At 45.7% G+C, this 21,147-nt stretch overlaps 1 protein-coding gene across 3 annotated transcripts in view; it reads right to left on the bottom strand.

The window, feature by feature from the left end:
• The window catches only part of LOC120951196 (translational regulator orb2-like), a 37,845-nt gene extending 17,528 nt beyond the window's left edge, over positions 1-20,317 (bottom strand). Inside the window, exons 1-2 of one of the 3 annotated variants that reach the window (XM_049610963.1) lie at positions 19,796-20,317; positions 15,813-17,537 (exon numbers count right to left, since the gene is read on the bottom strand). In XM_049610963.1, the coding sequence (XP_049466920.1) occupies positions 15,813-15,830 (18 nt within the window). In that variant the 5' untranslated portion in view covers positions 15,831-17,537; positions 19,796-20,317. The remainder of the gene's footprint in view (positions 1-15,812; positions 17,538-19,795) is intronic. The other 2 variants (XM_040369759.2, XM_049610964.1) reach the window with 2 other exon arrangements.
• Between the last annotated feature and the right edge of the window lie 830 nt (positions 20,318-21,147).

Here is a 21,147-nt window from a genome sequence, read left to right as displayed (position 1 = left end):
TTATTTTTGCGGAACAAACAAAAGGCATTTCATTCGCTAATGATATTCTTTTATACAATCCTCATTATGACACTTTGAAACGCTCGTGTGGTGGTGGGTGATGGATAAAAATGTGCCCCGAGATGTGCTCATGGATCGCGCGACCCTTTGGAACGTGCCTTCCAATGAAGCGTGTTTTTTTTGCTACGCTTTCCCACACCGGAAGCTTCTCTCACTGGCAATGGTTTGTCTTTTTTGCTTTTCATTACCGCCACACAGCAATTACGACTTTAGGGCGGGTAGAATCTTCAACCAACGGGCCTCCCGGAGGCGCTTACGGGATGGATCATCGACATCACACACACACACACACACACTCACTTTCATTTTGACGAGCCCCACGAGCGGCTGGAAAAGCGCTCTGAATCATTCCGGCATGGTACGTCACCTCTTCCATCTAACCCACACCCACAACCACTAGAGCAGGAAAACGAAGCGCGTGTGTGTGTCTGTATGTAGGTGGTGGTTTTCACTCTATTTGTTATTTTAATTTCCCGAAAGGAAATACCGAAGGATGTTCCGGCGGATGTTCACACTAACGAGAACGGTTCGCGGAGAGGTGATGAAACGGGGCACACCAGCAGAAAGGAAAACAGAAGAAACGCTAAAAGCGTTGCAAAGGCCAAAGGCACCTCTCTCCTCGTTCTCCTGCCTCACACATTTATAGTTTTGTCTCTCTTGCCATGAGTCATATGCCTGAGATTCCCACCCACCCACTCTGCTCATCATCACACTGACGACCGCCGACGCGTCGGCCGTTCGTCATTCCAGTCACATTCGGAAAATGCAATTGACAACCTCTGTGAACGGTGTGACTGTCTCTCTTTCTGGAGCCAGAGAGCACATTCCCAAGCATCCTCCTTTTGCCTTTTATCCACTTTTATAAACATGAAACGAATTGAGGGGGAGAGGGCATGAGAGAATGAGTTTATATTCGTTTTAACTAATGAGAATAACCCCCACAAGCGCAAAACAAAAGCTCAGTTCACCAGTTTCTGGAGGGTCTATTGAATATCTACTACCTGTGAAGAACGCCCACCTCCAAGCGTCTTCCTTGTTGCCTCTTATAAACGAAAGAATCGTTAAGAATTAGGGAAAAAACAGAGCTAAGCGCCAACTCAGCGCTAAAAAGTACAAACGTAAATCAATCCAACGTCATTCGAGGGTCTGGTTTGGTCATCAGCGCCGTACAATAATCGCATCCTCATAAAATTAGACATTGTCTTTAGTCGAACCAGAAGCAAACAATAAAAGACCTTAAAATGAGTCGCTTTATGCTTTCTGGATTTTACATTTTTGCATCAATTTGGCAGTCTTCCGTGACATTGGCAGGATTATTCGGCTGCACTGCACTAACGCAAACCCAAGGACAATCGATGCGAGAGGGCCCCTTCTCTGTCTGTCGCCTCACCCACGATGACATTATTGTTCTGTCTCCTCTCACTTCTCTGTCAGAGAGACCCTCCGCCTCCCCAAATGATGCAGCGTAGTTTTGTGCAAACCCCAAAACAAATATACGTACACAAAAACGTCATGACAAGAAATAGCCGCTACAATAATAATCGCCTAGAACGGTGCAACAAGCGGCAGACGTAGTCGACCACTGACCACACTGCGCACGCGATTGTTGACGATTTTTATTATTGTTGTAGCTTAAAATTTCCGTGCTTTGCACGCTTCCTCGATCACATACTTCTGCGACCCGAACATTTAGCTGGAGTTTTATCTCGGTCCTCCGCTGCGGGCCCCATAGTGCTCATAGCGCGCACAGTAGGTGGCAGTGTAAAGGAACGCAGTAAACAGGAGTGAGGAAAGCAAAATGTTCCCGCGTCCGACAAAAAGTCAGCGTCGCGCGGGCGTTGCTGACACGAACGAAACTGGACAGCACAATTCCTTAATGATGGAAACTAAAGTTACAGCAAAAGAAACAACAAAATCATCCATTTTACCCCTTTTTCTTACTTCAATCTCAGCCCTTTAGAAGGGGAGAGTAGAAACATAGGATAGAAGAGTGAACGGTGATTTTTTAACGGTGATTCGTAGGTAAATGAAGGCAGAACACAGCAGCCTTCCACAGCCACTTCCACTCGACTGGACGACCGGAGGGAGGCCGTAAGACTTGCGAAACGTCCGAGAGAGATTTGTTACGGCAGTTTCTGGTTGGAATGTCGGCGCTGCTTAACGTTCGATTACGGCAACGATGACGTCCGCCGCCATCCCGTTATCATCATCATCATCATCAAGCTGTCAGTAAGATCGGACCCTTGAAAATATGAAAAAAGGGATGAAAATAATAACTCCTACAAACCCCCCGGTGTTTCCTTCTGCTGCGAAACAATGGCGAGTGTAGCCAAAAAAATGTCTTTCTTTGCATCCCAGCTATATGTCAGCGTCCTCCCCAGGCTAGCAAATAATGACGTCAGATTTTACAATTAGAATTTTTGTGTTGCTTTCTTGTTTACATGAATAAGCACGTAAACCTTAGAATTAATCAATTAAAATAAATATAAATGAGCATTTTATAGCAAATTCCACAAGGTAATCTATTCATAGTGCCGATTGAAAGAAATTTTGTATGCACAGTTGCTCTTGTACGATATTGATTATTCGCATTATTATTTGCATGAATCGACTAAAACGAACCCAATCAATGAGTTTTCTTCAAAAGAGAATGTAGCTTAAATGTTTCTAAAATATATTACAATGCCCTCTTCTGGCCTCCCTTTGCCACTTTCAGCACAACCCTTTTTGATTGCGCGTGTGCATGTTATTATTAAAAGCAAAGCAAACGATGCTCTCCCTGCACCATCCACACGATGAGGAATAATCCACTTGAATGCTTGAACGGTTGAATGGACGAAATATTACACGACCAAAAGGTTGACGTTCGTTTCCGGCAAGCCCCAGAGAAAAGCACACTTCCTCGACCGCAAACTCACCCAAAAACCCATACACACTAGGTTTTTCAACAAACCGGGACCGGAAATCTTCCCGCCCCCTCCCGCTCACCCACGAGGGTAAGGTAAGCAACATTTGGGAAGATGTTTTATCTGTTCATCCACAGTTAATCACTCACTAAAACACGTAATATACCTTCTTCTACAGTGGAAATACTACAACCGGATGACGCAAGCCCCCGTCCATCACCACCATATATCCCCACGCGTAGCGACCGCCGCCCACCGACCCCACTCAACCCCCCGCCCCCTTTCCATCCACAAATTCAAACGAACGGTTGGTGAAAGCAGGAAGGGTGTTTTAAAGGCTTTTTACGTGTCGTCACGCGTTTTAGCCCATTCACTGGTGGGAATAGGTTTCTCTCCTCTCTTATCAGGATTTTCCCACGTCGTCATGACCCAAAATTTCCCAATGATGGAAAACAGAAACACATTAAATGGTCCTTCTTCTCTCATACACACACACACACCACTAAACACTATGCCTTTAAAACACGTGCGGTCGGTTGCCTTTTCATGCTGGAACACACGATCGGCTCCGTACAGAAGAGAGCGCGCCGCCGTTAGTCAGCTACCACACACCAAAATTACAATGCTTTAAATCGTGCAAAGGAAAAACAAGATGAAAAGCAAGGAACAAGGCTCACTTTCATGCAGATACATACACACACACACGCGCGCGCGTTCGACACGGGAAAACAAATTCGTTCAAAGTGCAGTTGTGTCCTTCTCTCGCTCGCTATCATCATCGCACCCTTTTCGTAACTCTTCTCTATCCTTCTTGTTAGCATTGGGGATGTGCGGCGCTTCTCCTCACTTAGGGAGTTGGAGAGCTAGCAAACTTCAGAGAACACGGCGGCCATTGACAGCTTTTCTTGCCCCGACCGCACCGAGACTACGCCACACAATCTCCCAACCCGGTTGGGGAAAAGCCGCACACACACACCGTGGCCAGCAGGACACTTTGAGCAGTAGAGCAGAATTCCCTCGCATCGCCAGCATCGGGGGCACCAATCACACCTTCTGCCCAGTGTCCTGCAGTTCCCCTGACAAGCAAATACCGGATGTGCGAATGTGTGCGTCAGTGTTCCTGCCGGCACACGCGTATATATGTGTGCGCTAGAAGAGTACGATAAAAAGGATGACGTCCTGTGATTGTGTGTGGTGGTACTGGCGAGGGTGGCAGTGATAGTACGGATGAAGTTACGGATGTTCCCGGCAGGCGACACACGCCAGAGGGGGGTAAAGTAAAAGAAACGGAGGAACTGTCCTTTTCATCCATTTACACCCTGTTTCGTCTCACACCCTCCCGCTGAAGGATGAAATCCTTTTAAGGGGTTTTCTCATTCACACCGGTTGACAATCGGTCGGGATGGGCGCGCAACAGGTGGTCCCCCTAGAATTCACGGGAAATAGACTGTTGCCGTAACGGGGCGGGAGAGCAAAGGAGCTGCTGCTACTGCTGCCACTAGCCGAACCTTTTTTTTACCATTTGTTTTGACCAGTTTGATTCAACATTCCTTTGAGGACAACGAATCGAATTGGAAAACGTGGCTTGGAGGGCCAGTAGGAAAAATTTTATTTATTTTTTAGAGAAAGTAAGCAATGTAGAAGAGTTATCTATGTATTTAAAAAGGTTCATTAGCTTACCTAGCTATTCTTATAGAATTTTATAGCAAAAGAACATAAACGCCAGGGAAATGGTCATAAATCCAATTTCTTGATTCAGTTGATCATAATTACAATTATTTCCCAGAGCGTAGCGACTCACTGGTCAGAAGCACTAATTGAGCTGATTACACTGATTTGAAGTGTCCCAGATATCATTTGAAATATAAGGCATAACACACGTAATTCTGAAGAGGAACCTCCGTTGGGATATATTAAATTCGCTGTGCACCAGTATTCGAAACGCTAACGAAAAAGACAATTCTAGCAATACAATGTGTTTAAAGGTGTTTCAATTTCCTACGTCAGAAAGCGTAGACAATCCTTTCTTTCCTAGCTTCAGGACGTACACACCAGCTACAGGACACACAAAGTATGGAAATATTATTTAAATGTTCACGATTATGTATAGTTTGAGTTGGTTTAAGTCATCTAGCAGATAGACTACCCTAGTAATATATCATACAATTGTCGGCACATTATCAATTTCAGGCACGGATCATACTTGTCACCAAAAAAAAAAGATCAAAAATAAAAGATAACCGATTAGTTCACTTAGCTGATCATAAAGAGCCCGCCTAGAAAGCTGAACATATGGAGATCCACCATAAAACAAGAGCAAAGAAAGGAGGCAGAGCATTTTTAATCCCTCAATATTTATGGTGCTGCTTATAGAAAATTACACACTTCCATCCTATTCCGGGGGGAATAGGTTCTGTCAAATGCTACGTACATACACAAATAGCACCACACTTCAAATAGAAACGACGCTGCTGCTGCTACTCTGCTGATATCATGAAGGTGGTGTGCAAGGCGCGAAAGCACACGCGGAGGGAGACCAACCAACCAACGCAGGAAACGTCAGAGGGCCGACCTTCACGTATCCTTCTCTCCTCTCGTTCGGCTCTGGCTTGTCTCATACGCGCTACATATATCCATAAAATCGCCCTACGTGCTAGTAGCGTGTGTGTGTGTGATCCGAACACACACTGCGGTGGTTTGCCGCCACCACACCCTGCCACTGCTGCGCGACCAACGGCGGCTTTGCTCTCTTTGCAGGTCCGTGTAACGATATTGGCCCCGAAGTGCTGGAGCCTGATTACAGGAATGATTAAAGAACGAAAGTAGGATGTGGAACCAGCAACGAAAAGAGCAAAAGGAGAAAGAAGAAAAGCACACTGAGCCACGCAAAAAAAACACACACACTGACAAGTGGTGTAATGCTACAAAAACCAAAATGCACGGGAAACGCTTGGTAGCAAACCAGGCAGTAGCAGCAGCAGCAGCAATTCCAACCATCTACAGCAGGAGCACTGTGGCTTGGAGGATGTTGGGGAGCGACGGAGTATGTGTTCTAGCGCATGTTTGGCATCTCGCTTTTGTTTGCCACTCGCTACCAAAGTAGCCGGGGGGCATTGTGAACCAATGCTCTCTCTCTCTCTCTCTCTCTATTTCCGTTTTGCTACTGATTTTACTACTTTTTTTTGCTAACACGCCCTTGCTGAAAACAGTGCAAGGTTGGTGGTAGTGGCCACGAACAACATAGCCTACAATGTACCCTTCACCCGGCAGCAACTTCACACCTGCTCCCTCCTGCACCAATCGGCACGATCTGTATTAACTGTGTGTATGTAAGCGCAAGTGAATATAGGCAGCACTGGCAAAGAGGAACACAACAACAGTTCAACACACAACGCACAGCATCATCAAATGAGGCGCCACAATGTCATTCCAATGTTTTCCACACACACACAAACACACGCACACACGCACACAGTGTCCTCTTCTGGGGCCCTCAACCCATCCACCGTTCACCACATCACACGGTGGTGTGGTTCCCCTCCTGTTACAGAATTCGCCGATTCGCAACTAACCCACGGCAGGGCATCGGTATGCATATTTCCTACCACTTTCTCCCAAACACACTACCACTCTCGTGAACCGACGTGACTTTTTCACAACTATACACCGATCAGAATCGGTAACCTTCCCTCTCCTTGTCAGCCCTCTCCTGCTATTTGTCGGTCGGTTTGAGTAGAAGGTGAAATAAATGATTAATTTTATACTATCATCAAAATCTATTGAAACTGCATAAAACATGGGATGATCTCTTTTATAATCATCCCCCGGACACTTTGAATGTGTGTGTGTGTGTTCATTCAAATTTAAAATTTTTCACAACAACATATAAAACACTCAGCTAGTGTGTGTTCAATTAGTTTTCACTTTTATTTGAACTTCGCAATACATTCAACTTACGCAATTTTTGTTTAAAACAACGTTACCACTTCACCCAATAAAAGACTCCTCACTCCCTGAACACTTTTACTTAGGAGCAGCCTAAAACACACTGAAATGCTTCATCAAAGTTCGATTACAGGACAGCACCGCACTGGCCTGAGAGCCACTACCCGATGGAATGAACGTGGGGCCCCGGTTTTGGTTTTACGATTGCAGATAGCCACACAGCGACACAGCTTCTCGTAGGCCCTTCTTGAGTGTGTTTAGGTCGCCGTGCTGTTGAGTACTGGAATATCATGAATGCTCACAAGCCTCACTCTGCTTCCCATACATCCAAAGGGCGGTATTATCTGAGCATCTGATGTCTTCTACTTCCACGCTGTTGTTGCGACCAGTTTGCGCCAATTGGTGGAGAAATTGTCTTGCTGTCTCGCATCCGTATGTGGTGTGTGCGTGCAGTGCATACCATAGGAAATCAGCAGCAGCAGCAGCAGCAAAGGAAGACGTCCTTGCCCGACAGACAGGGTGGTTGGTTTCGCGTTACAGAAGCTTGGCGATTTCACGCTTTGGAGTTTGGAGACGCATAAGAGTTTTCACTTTTCTCCAAAAGCATTGATCGCCGTTTTGAGTGATATGCACTAGCATAGTACACACTTTAACACAGGGCAAGTTTTTCAAATATGTCCTTCAGGTAAGGCTATTGTTAAAACAGTGATGATGATGCTGCTCCTAGTAGTAGAAGCAAGAGAATGGTGAGCACAACACATCAGCGCCCGTTTGTCAATGCAATAAGTCAACCAATCTGCTGATAGTGTATGTGTGTGTGTGTGTGTTTCGCCAAACGCCTCCAAGATCGGATGGAGCAGACCGATACCAGGAAGTGGGAAAAGTGAGCGTCAAATTAACTTAACAAGAATGCTTTTAACGGAGAAGTATCCGGATGCTCATTAATGTGTGGCTGGAAGAAACTAAACACACACAACGGCAAGACTTGTTACGGAAAATGAAAAGGGATCATTTGTAAGCAGCGTCTAGCAAGTATTCAACGGCATATGAAACGAACTCCACCGCCTGACAAATGAATGTGTTCAATGGAGACGCCTGGTGGTTTGTACAAAACGGCACAACACGAGTCCACCATTTGTGATCCCGCGAGTAATACTAAATGAACTGAGCTACAAAAAAATATCTATTAAAGCAAGTTTTACAATAAACATTGCAAGAATGACTGACATGAAAAACAAAATGATACAAAATACCATAAATCTACTGCATACACACAACTCGATCGGGAAACGTGAATGAATGAATCTTATGAAGTGTGAATCTTTTCATTGCCAATCCACCATAATAATGCGATTAAGTCAGCCAACCATCTGCCACGCCCAATGCCATGTTTGCACACACATACGCACATCTATTGGCCCACTAATGCGTTTCACACCAGGCACAAGCAACCGACACAGTACAACGGAAACTTCACACCTTTTATCGGCTCTCTCTCTCTTCGAATAATCTGCTTTTCCGCCAAGAACCGAGGCCACTTCCCATCGTTCCTCCAGGCCTACACGCCCGGGTTGCAACACGAAGGTGGAATGGCATATCTCGTCTACTCGTCAAAACAATTCAGCAAGTTAACTTGCTGCTAAGAGGGGCGGCGGCGTCTTAGTCGAGGCAGGTGAAAGTTGACTCGGTGCAAGTGTTCTCCCGTGTGTGTGTGTGTGTGCTGCAATAGTGGATGGATGCATGCGATTTGTTCTTCTTTCATACGGCAAGCGATCTAACTCGTTAAAAGCGGTACCACCATCACGCCAAGCGACGAACCCTCCCCACCACTAATAGTGCACACAAAAGGCTTTTAAAAGCCATCCGAGCATTCAACTTTGAACCGTACACTGCTGCTTGCTCGCAATATTACAGAGCCTATTGGACCTGAAAACGGTTTGTTCTTGAATTATAGAAATGCCTCTCCTGCATAGATCCTGGATGGTGTGTGTGAATGAATGTATTGGTACGACGTACCGGTATTATCATACGAACGTTTGCCCCACGCAACACGGCAAACAGGCAAGTATACCCACGGTGGAGCCCATTCTCTTCAACACCGTGGGCGCACACACCGCCACACACACACACATCACACACACACATATCGTTTTCCTGTTTCGAATCGCAGAAGAAACAAATCCGGCCACCAGGGTGGAGCAGCGCAACAGACAGTTGGTTGGTTCAGGGCTAGAAATGGGACACGCAATGGGCTGTACACTACACCACATAAGGGCACGGAGCGAAGAAGAGTGCCCCAATAGGATCGTCACGCTTGAACACAAAAGCAAAACAGAGACACAGAAGCAGAGAACAGCAAGAGAGCGCGCTTCAACAAGGATGTGCAACAGGATGTTCAACAGTCGGAAGTGCTTCTTTCCCGCTTGCATCCTGTGCTGGATAGGATTGTCGACGATGACGATACCGCCGCCGTCGTCGTCGTCGTCGTCGTCAATACATACACGCTGCTGCTCTCTCTACTGCCGGGACTCCTCCTCTTGCCTTGCGTACGCGTGTACGCCAGCAGCTCCCAGTCCGAGGGTACGAGACCGTAGAACGGGGCTCGCGCAAACTAACGATGCAACCCACTGCACAACAAAAAGCCGGCGGGAAGGTGTTGGTGGCCGCAAGAGGGGCGACACGCTAGAGAGACAATGTGATTAAAGAGGAAATGCATCTATGGCGGCTTTCAGGCGCATTCGTCACGAACGTGCAGCGAGAGCGTTTGTGCATGTGTACGTGAAAGTAGAGCAGATAAAGCCTTTAATACTGAAACGCTAGTTTAAAAACGATTACAACAAAGTAGCGCCAAATTATTCTTTCACAATATATTACCGTCATTCTTTTTGGAATTTAATTACATTTAATTTATTTCTTTTGCAAATTTCCTTGTAAATCAAATCAAGACGGTGAGTTTCTTACATTAATAAAAATTTCATCCTTTTAAAAACAATAATTAGCGGATAACAAATAAACAAATAATAGCATTTTGAAATCCAATGAAAATGACATCAAAAACAAAGCTGTAAAAATGCAAGAAACCAATATAGGGGGCCTTCACGATTCTAGTTAGTTTTTTGTATGGAGTCTGACAGTTGGAGGCTGAAATCATGTAAACACTCCATACAAAACCACACAAAAAACTAGCCTGCAATTTTCAGTCTAGATTATTCTAGCCACAAAGCTAGAATTCGATTCGAGTACCTGCTCGAAAACACGGGTTTGTTTACATTTATCCCAAGGTGCATTAAAGAAATCAGGTGATGCAATATAGAATCAAAGTGTATGTAGTCTAGGTGGTCTCATAGCTTTTTTTTATAACCAATTTTGAGCATCACTTTTTAACAGAACGAGTGAAAACTTTTGCTCCAACGAGCTTTCTGGAGGCTTGACGAATACTCAAAACACTCTTCATTAAGAAGCAGAAGCGATGATAATCAGTCTTCTAAATTCATACACCTTGGGATAAGCCCACCTGTATATTATACTCACTTAGATAGCTGCTCGAAAACTGCTATACAATGCAAACAGCTGACAGGCTGAAATTTCAGCCTACGAGTTTCAAACGGAAAGGGTCCCATAAAAGGTTTAGGTTTAGAAGGAGCAAATTCATATTGGAAAATATACAAACAGTGAATCATGCTTCGATATAAACTAGCACTACGACCACTCACACATTTTGTTCAGTATCTAATTCATCTGATGTTCGAGAAACTATCATCATTCACAGTTGCGTCACTTATGACGCGACTGTAGCAGGGAAAAGGTCAACACACATGACCGCTGCTGCATCATGTTCAACCAATCATTTCACAATACCATACACATCAACAATCACCACACACACAGCCACGTACTACTCTCCACTCCGGTATGCAAAGCGCAAACGATGCTGGTGTGACACACGCCTGTCACACAATGTGAGCGCAGTGGTTGGGGGCGTAGAACACACTGGACGAGGAAATGAGCATCTCTACTCGAGCAACCAGTGGGGCGCGCATGTTTTCTCCTCCCGCTGTGCAGCACAAAATACGCTCGGGCATGCTATAGAGCCTGACAGGTGAGAATATTTCTATTAACTTAATAAGTGTATTACTGTTCCCCCTCAACACCGTCGTGGAATAGGAGGGAGGGCGTGTGAGCTTTTGCTTCACAGATAACTGCCATCGCCCACATTCGATTTCCCTTTAATGGTGTGGAGCGCACACAACAGCGGACCTGACACTCAAGCATGTTATTACCTGCAGAGACAGACACACACACACACAGCATGAGAGAAGCATTTCGATTTTATGACATATTCAGATGTTTCCTACCACCAATCGCATAAAAGGATGATTTTGCATCCGTTCTCTGTGGGAAATTGAAAAAGAAATAACAATCCCAGCACAGGAACAGGAGCGTGTTCCCGCCGTTTGACGTTTGTCACATCCATCCATGTAACACATACACACACACACACACCTATGCCTTCAAGTCGGACTTCACTGGAAGCTGCTGGCAGTGGTTCCGCCACACCTAACACAGTGGGTGGGTGTTTGTGTGAATGAGAACAACGCATGTGGGCGAATGTTTCCTCTCCATCCGCCCACAAACGTACATTTCCTGCACAGATCACAATTGACGGTGGGTGTACATGCATTTAAGATAATAACTTTATGCTCCACAAGTAAGCATATGTACTAGAGATGGGCTATCTGGAGCGCACCCACGACTCCGATCCGGCTCCAACTACTGTTAGTCCGTTTGCGACTCTGGCAAAATGGAAAATCACTAGTTCCGCCCGGAGTCGGAGGAGTCATCCGGAGTCGTCCGGAGTCGTCCAGAGTCGTAATTGTCTGGGTCGCAGTTGTCCGGATTCGACCGGAGTCAGAGCCGTCCGATGCAATGTGCTTGTGATCAGGTATTTCATTTCGTTGTATTTATGTTTGTCTTTCCCTTTGCGCGTGCACTTTGTGTACAGGCCTTAGTTTCAAATGCCGGCTCCGGACGATTCTGGACGACTCCAACTCCGGACGACTCCGGACGACTCCGGACGACTCCGGACGACTCCGAACGACTCCGGACGACTCCAGACGACTCCGGACGACTTCGGACGGGTTCAGACGATTCCGAACGGCTCTGGATAATGCTGGGCGGACCTACCTTCCAAAGTCGGTTCCAAAATTATTGGAGTCGGATCGGAGTCGACTCCGGATTTTTGCCTACTTTACCCATCATTCCCTGGTCTCCCATCATCACATCCCTGGTGTCACCATCGCCTGTTAGCGGAACTTGGGGCAAGTGTGCCACCTTAAGCATTTCAAGTTACAACTCACTAAAACATGTTTTTCAAAGGCCGATTTAAATCTCATAACCATTTTACATCTATTTCCTCACTTATAAATGAGTTTCGCTTGAAAAAAGTGCAAATAAAACAGTTTTTGAAGCGTTTTAAAAAGGGTCCAAAAAGACGTTGTTTTTTGGGCTATGGGGCAAGAGTGCCACTCGTATGGGGCAAGACGGCCACCTGGTTAAAATAACCGTATTTCTTAGATAATTGGTAATTATTACGTTTATACCACTAGTGTATTTATTCCTACATGTATTTAGTCACCAATGAACCCTTTTTGACCACCAACTGTACCACAATATGGTTTGTTACTGTTCTGTTTTTCTGGCGTGGAATCCGCTCACAATAGCGCACCATTCCGCAGCACGCTACAACAATGTTTACATTTTTGACAGCTCGCGCCTATGAAAGATGGTGGCACACTTGCCCCAAACAGAGATGGCACACTTGCCCCAAAAGTTGTAACTTTTTTGAAATTGAATTTTTCAGTGACAAAAAAAAAGTTTTTTTCAACTAACCCCACAAAAAATTTCACGTTTTCTCAGCTATACGGTGGTGTAAATATTTTCTCGGTTGATTGTTCGCATGATTTTTGAGAGCTTATTTGGTTGGATTAAAAAATTATAATATTCTGCTCAATTTTGAAACTCAATATAAATAAGTTCAAAACAATGGGAAATATCGATTGGTCTATATGCAATTAGGCTCAGAATACTTAGTCACTGGAAAGCAACCAACTGTATACACAATTGATCATTAAACTAAAGTTTTTAAGGAAAAATGCTTGGTGGCACTCTTGCCCCGTATGGCACACTTGCCCCAAATTCCGCTATATCAAATATCCGTTGGGAGCCGTTTTATTGAGTAGAAACATTTAACTTGCTACAGTAAAAGTCTTGGAAAAATGGTCAAATTATTTGGACAGCTTGATGCTAAATAATAACTAAAGTTTAGCCATAAAATGTATTTGTAAATCACAAAATACAGGGATAAAGACGATCTATCATTTAAAGATTGCACTACTTTCACCATCTGACATTTATACAACGCTCCCAAGCCAAAAGTGCACGGGGAGGGACAAATTAACAACATAAGCGACACGCGCGCACTCATCCGATGCAATTACCAATTTGATGGTTTTTATAACAACTTGCCCCCGACTGTAAGCTTTCTCCCGCATTTCTTTTGGGCAATGTCCGCAGATCCGCGACCTATAGCCTTTCTACGGGGTTTATCCGAAGAAAGTCCAGCACCGTTAGGTGAATGTGTCCTGTGTGCTCTGTAGCCAAAGATATCAAAAAAAAATCGCGGCCTCTTTCGCTAACGGGCGTCAACATTGCTCGGGAAACTCCACAACCATATGCTCCCCCCGAAAGCGTACTGCTTGGTAGTATTTTATTAATTTATGTTGACGTATATTTTTTTTTAACCACATCAACACACCACCTCTCTTTGAGCCGTTGGCGACCTAACGGCGGCAGTGGGGGCATTATTAAAACGGCGTGGACGCTATAATTCACACGCCGTTGCGTCGCAAGCGCGACGCACACATGGAGCGGAGCCTGTAGTACACACTTTTACTTTACGCCGCGGTTCGTTACCCCCAAAGAGCCCCCCCAGAGGGGTCGTGCGCGGTCTCGGGATGATGATGTCGAAGTTGACCAGCCATCCATCCAACAAACACGCAGACACACACACACACACATGGGGGACGCGAAGATGGGTGGTAAACGGATCGAAGTGTTTTCGCGTCGCCAAAAGTTTTACCCAAACCGGTGGGAAGTAGTGCGCGAAGCAGTGTGGAGAAAATTGGGAGGGAAAACTACCGTAAGCTACGCGGGCGATGACTAAACCAAAGGTTCCCGACAGAAGCTTTCCGAAGCGCCTTTCTTTTCACCAATTAGCTGATGTCTGAGGCCTGTGCACACGCAAGGGGGGGCAGCTGCTAATTTGGGGTAACAGATTTGATCTAGCGCAGCTGTGAACCATTTTATGACGTGCGCTGGGTGAAAAACTACAGTTGTTACATTTTTGAAATGATTTCGATTGCCTGTTTCAGAAAGAGATGCATCGTGGTTGTGAAATTGTCTAAATAAGTAGCAATTGAACATTACTCTTTTACACACTTTTACATATTGTGCACAAACAAAAGGACAGAAAACAACACGAGCCTGAATATTAGTTGTATCTAAACAAAGGCCGAATCACAACTATAGTTCCCCGTACCTTGTTAATCATCTTTGTCGCTAATATATGGATAAACGCACACTTATGGCTGGGTGATTCCACTCCACAACACGTTCATCTATTTCATTACAACCAGCAAACAACCAAACCCATTTCCTTCTTTCTCCGCCGCTACTTTTTAAACATCCAAAACTTGTGAGAGCTGAGCTTCCAGCATAGTTCATATCCTCCGCCGGGCCAATACAAGCTAGCTGGTGGGCTAATTATTGTAATGTATACGCGAAAGGTGAATTAAATCAGCGAGCGCAAGGCGCATCAACAGGTTGATCCCGGTTGGTCCGGTTGTGTTTACGCTTCAAGATCACCGTGTCCCCACCACCATCGCCGCGATCTTGTGTTTTGGAGCGGTTGCTTGTCGCTTACGGTACTTTATGCTTGACTGTTGCCAGAAATTTTGCCAAGTAGTTTTCAGTAAAGAAAGCGGCTATTATTGACATCGACACCGTAACAAATGTTTAACCGTGTAATGAGTCTTAGTACACGAAAAATTACCTCAGATACGAAAGAATTGGACGCTTAACAAAAGTATTGCCTAAACAGATTGTTCAAATCTGTATTCTACATTGTGTCGAAGAAATAGTACGAAATTCTGACTCCTACTCTAGCGCTTTTGTGCACTTTTGTGGCCAAATGGCAACGCGGAAACGTAGCCAACCGTAATCAATCGTACTTATATTGCGTCCTTATGTTTTGGACACGTGTTTAATCGAATTGATGATTTCACACCGCCCAAGCACACACACGTGGTACAATTGTGTGGCTTTTGGGGCAAATGAAAAATCGACCATTGCATGTGGTCCAGCGAAATAAACCCATCATTAGCGTCAAATAATGTTGCACCTAACACGAAGGGGAAATGTTAACACGTTGATGCCTCGCTGCATCCAGGCCAAACCCCAAGAAACATACAGAAGTTATTCCACCGATGTCAATAACCTCCATCATGCTGCTCTCTCTCGGTGGTTTTGCTTGGGTGGGTGGGTGGGTGTGGGTGCAAGAAAGCACAACAAAATATATCCAATCTGGGCGTGATTTATAACACAGCTGTAAAGAGGAGCATATGGTGGGTCAACATACACAACGATATCCTAGGATGATGATGGGGGGGCACACATTGCAGTGCCTGCCGCCACGTGTACATCGGAAACAAAATGAGGAAATGTGTATCGCATGGTGCACAGTGTAGGGAGTGAGTGCGCAAACGAACGTATTCCCTTCTCCCCCTCTCGTTATAGGGAAACCAGAAACGATACTCCGGTGACGACGAATAAGTAAACACTCACCTGTTGCAGGGAAGGCATCCCTTCGTCGGTTGGTTTCACTCTCGGGAGAGAATTCCGAATCGTCCTGCCGTTTCGGGGGCAGTCTTTGTTCGTGTGTGTGTGTGTGTATCGCGCGTATGGCCGTCTTCCGTGTACTTTTCGTTCCCTTCAAACGCGTGACGCTTGACTTTTTACTCACTCAAGAGTAGGGAACACGTTTGCGTGGCCAATGCCGTCGTCACCGAATGTTGCAGATTGGAGTTTTTTTTTTTGCGTTACTTTACAGCACAAATCTGTTCGATGATGTTGGGTGAACACACACACGCACACTTGAAAATTACCGCGTAGTGGTGTGTGCGTGAGTGTTGTACGGTCGTTAGATGCTGCTGCTTCACCAACACACGTTCGCACAGGGAGCAACCATGCGGGATTGCAAAGAAGCAAATCCGCGTGTGTAGTAGTAGTAGTAGTCAGTTGTCAACGGTCGTCGTCCGTTTCTGTCCCGTATACTCTGCCGTATGGTGTATGGGGAGTACACTGTTATCCGGTGTGGGTGTGTGTTTGTGTCACAGCAAGATTGGAAGTCGTTCAGATCTGGCTCCGTTCCTTTTTCGCGTGCTTCTACTTGGCTTTCCTTCTTTTGCCTTTTCCGGCACTTCTACTAGTGTACGATGGTACAACACCAGATGATATTGACAAACCAAGGGAATCTTCTACCAGCGACACTGCCCCTTCGCTCGATTTGATGCAAGAAGTCGTCGAAGCGATTTTTTGCCTCCAGTGGGTGATTCACACTGATCGAATTGCTCACACGGGAATGTTCAAAACAAAATAAATAATAAATAAATAAATAAACGTTCATTGGCAGCAAGCGCGATTGCTTCGCTGGCTAGAGTGCGCACTTGATCCGAACAAAACGCTACTGCCGAGACACAAAAAGGTAGTGCTGGTCAGTGGTCGGATGTTGTCCGTCCACCTTTTTGCGAACGATTTTTTCGTATAAGAAATACACAAACACACACACACACACGTACGCACAACAAACACGTCAATTGTTTGTTTCTTTTTCGCGCAAGAAACACCACACAGCAGCGCCAGGCAAACAATCTGGCACGCACGCACGCACGCACTCCCTGCTGTTTTGTTCGACGGGGAAACCTTCTATTCTTCGGCTACTGCTGCGGCTGCTGCTGTGGCGATTGTCCGTTACACATTCGGAAGGTTTGTAGTAAGAGTCTGCTGCCAGGCGCAAGGGAGATTAAGTATTCATAGTTCGTGTCTTTTTGCTCGCCTTTTATCGCCCCGATCTCTCGTCGATGCGGCGAATACACAGCCTCTCCCGGGTTGTAACGGCACAGAACGTTCGCAGGATGTTGCCTTTCTTCGTTCGCACGCTTTCCCTTTACTTTTCACACTTGAATTGTTTTTTTTTTCTTCTTTGCCGAATTTTTCAAAAGCTCTTGCTCCGGTCGATGAGTAATGAAGTCACCTCCCCTCCTGGCACCACACAACTTGGGACTTGTCAGCTGTAGCAGCACCACCACACAACACACAGTACACTTTTCTGCCCTTCCAGTACATACGGCAAACACTGCTGAAAGCACACCGCACCGGATTCAGCCGATTAATGACACACAGTGAGCACTTGGCACGCACAGCATAGCAGAAAAGCGCTGGACACGGAGAACCACAGAAATGTCTTGCACAATTCCGCAAAGAGGAAGAACAGTAAAGGTGGCTGTTTGGCTGATGGAAAGAAAAAAAAACGATAAGAAAAAGTAAACAAACAGTAAATTAGTACAAAATAATAAAAACCCGACAGCTGAAAGGAATTTCGTCACCAAAAATCACCCGCAAAAGAACCAGACAATTATATCCGTGTATTTGAACCGTGTACCGACGGCAACGTTCTGGTGGCGGCACTGTCCTTCAACAACATCCAGCCCCACACCAGCCGACGGGACGATTTCCCACGAACCTTTGCCACGCACGATCCGCAGCAGGCGACGCACGAAACAGCAATGAGATTGCTTCTTCTCGGAGGGATTCGATAAATCCTTCCGAAATGATACAGCAGCAGCAGCAGCAGCAGCAGCAGCGGTAGAGGATGTGCTTTCCCCAACCAGACCAGCACACACACTCTCACCGAGTTTGCGTGTGTGTGCTGCTGTGCTGCTCGGATGGAGCAAAATCATCCGAAATGATGAAGCGAGAAGACGCACCACAGAGCTCAGAGCGAGACGGAATACGGCACGATGGTCAAACAGAGGGAGAGAAAGAATCTGCAATCGAGCAGCAGCTTGGGATGATGTGTGCCTGTGTGTAGGTCGTGTCAAAATGGTTTCGGCTGTTAGATTCGCGCACATGGAGGTTCTTGCTGCCTGCAGTCTTGTATTGCAGAACAATACACAGGTGAAAATGTGTAACACCTTTGGCTAAGTGGTTTAGTCGATGCAGGTTAAGTTACTCATCACCACGCACATGCACAAAACTTGAGCAAATCCGCTAAGTCTGACAACGCTGTATTGACTCCTTCCTAAGAAGTGCCTGAACAATAGATTCTGTGATGAGTAAGTCAGCGCTTTTCACGATCAAGCACCAACAGACTCACACACACACACTCCAATTCGCCGGTCGCGGTTTTAACACGTTCCCCGTTCAAAACAAAATGGAGAACAACGTCCAGCGGATCTCCACAGGAAACAAGAGCGAAAGAGAAGAAACACACTATTCTATGAAATTCACATTCTAATCGAGTTGAAGACTCTGGAAAAGGCACAACACTTTTACGGTTCCTCATGATTGCCCGAAATTTACCGAAACTTGTAGACATGCAGTACCTAACACAGTGTGCAATACTAACTGAACCCTTCTTACCTGGCGGGACAACTACACCGAGGCGCGTGGTGATTACAGGAGGGACAAAAATCGTCTAACAAGTGCACACGTAACCGTCGGCGACACTAGTTGCCGGCGATGGTGAGGATATGATAACGGGAGTTTTACACCTACCACCACTACGAACAACACACACAAACCGTCTATTGAAGAGGAGACAATTGAACTAAAATGATAGCGATACGCACACGAGTACAACAGCCCGCTTAGGCTAAGCTGCCCTGTCTCATCCGGCACTAGTGTGCGTTGCTATAGCGTAACCCACAGGTAAGATATGTTTTTTTGTTTCGCTTACTCAGATCGTTTACAAAGTCGATCGATCGAGCGAACACAGACGATTTAGCGATTTCTATTTTATTTTTTTTTAGTATTGTGGATTTTATAATAGTATAAATAACGATGGCGTACAAAAAAGTCGCAAACCGAGGTCTTGTCTCGACACAGAGAGAAAAAGTAATATTTGTGATTTTTTTTTTCAAGCCTGAGCTCACACAACTATCATGGAGGCTAGGAACACTACCATGGCCTATCGCACTACCACTACGCAAAAACCGACCGGCACAGCCTACTCCACTACACAGTGTGTGCAGCAGCGCTCTCAGGTTCAGGGCATTTCAACAGCAGAAACCGTGGAACAAACGGACGTGTGGGGAAGGCTGCTGGAAGGGCACGGGCATGCTGCTGCTGCTGCTGCTGCTGCTTTGCCTGTACGGCCAAATTTAATGACCGTGGGAGGAAAAGGAGGAAAAGCTTTGACGCTTGCTGATGCACCGACACACCCGGTGGAAAGGGTTCGCCATGAACGCACACTCCGGCAACAAGCCGGCTCCGTACACAACACACCGATAAACATTATCCTGATGCACCACACCCTTGCGAAGAATAGGAAGAATGTTTCTGGCATGGGCACGGTCTGTTGGCAAGCTCCCCCACCCTCTCGCGACGTTTTCACGCAGCCTACGGAGTATTGCAATATTATACAGTAGCGGAATTTTCCAGAACCAGAGCAAACTTTTTGCTGCCCATCTGTGTAGTATTTCAAGAACTATTTTCAATAACGGAACCATACGAACATTCACAATTTCAATATCAAATTTACCACATACATAACACTAACTTGCTCTTCACCGAGTGGCCGAATGATTGACAACGTGTCCCCGGTCAGGATACCGCATCGTTTACTCTGCACGATCCTCTAGTTTATCCGCTAGTTTTATTGAATTAATCTCGCAGGATCATCCACACGATTAGCGAGTAGTTTTGAACGGAATCCACACGGTACAAACACGCACGCACATACACACGGGATAGGCACTTGAACCGGAAATCGTTCTACGCTACCGAAATCGGGATAACACCTTCACGTCGCTGCGATGTTACGTTCCGGAGCGATTGGAAGAATCTGCGCTATCGTTCCGCTGCGGGAGGACGAACTAACGACGAGTTTGATCAGTCTCCAGTCTGCTCTCCAATACTGCTTCACGTACGTACCTTCACTACTACTACCAACACCACACACTACCATCGCTTCACACTACGATAGCTCATGTATGGCATGCTGTGATATATCCGTATACATGGGTGAACGCATACCCAGCCACGGGCGTACACGCACGTGACGGGATGGAGCAGTTGTGCACTATGGGGCAACTGGATGCTCGCGATGGTCAAAATGTTGTCCAGTGTGTCTGAACATTTTAAAAGTTAAGAGACTACGGATTGTTTTAAAAAGCAAAGAAAAAACAATTTCTTAAATCCTGGTCTTGAAGCTAATATCAGAGCAGCTGATCTCTAAAACGTATGAAAAAAAGAGAATTTTTGTGAGGTTTACATGAAATAATGGCTCTAAATTGGTATTTTGGTATTTGAAATACGCATTATTTAAATGTTTGATTTGATCATTAAACAAATGATTTTATTGTTATGAGTGTTTCGCTAACGTGCTACCAAGCACAAGATAGCAAGAGTGAACGAGAGAGCGCGAGAACGTGACTAGGAAACAAGTTAGTCGGACCCCCGTGCGACCATTCTTGCGAAACAAGCTATGGCCATCATCCATTTCACTTTTGTATCCCCTTCACGCACACAGCGACCGACCGGCGAAATACAAGAAATAAAAAAGCCGGCCCATATATCGCACGTTCGAGTAGAATATGCGTTGCTCTTTTCTTTTTTTGGATTTTGCTTACACACAGGCGCACGATTATCAGTTGCACTGCTACCCAGCTGATGCTAGTCCCGTCCTGCTTGAGCTAGCTGTCGTTTTAGCGTGCCAGTTCTTTCGTTCAGGTTCAGCGCATCAACACAGCCGCATACAAACTACCCGAGAGAGACTCTCTCTCTCTATCGCGCGCGCGGTGGCGTGTTTAGTCATTCGGAAAGGATATACTTTTCCATCCAAGCAAACGTGGGGATTGAGTGGGGGATGAACAATCTTCTGCAGCGCATGGCAGTCACC

This window comes from Anopheles coluzzii, chromosome 2, assembly GCF_943734685.1.
Source record: "Anopheles coluzzii chromosome 2, AcolN3, whole genome shotgun sequence".
NCBI classification, from domain to species: domain Eukaryota; kingdom Metazoa; phylum Arthropoda; class Insecta; order Diptera; family Culicidae; genus Anopheles; species Anopheles coluzzii.
The sequence above is the reverse complement of the archived record's forward strand: the minus strand, read 5'-3'. Positions and strand labels throughout refer to the sequence as shown.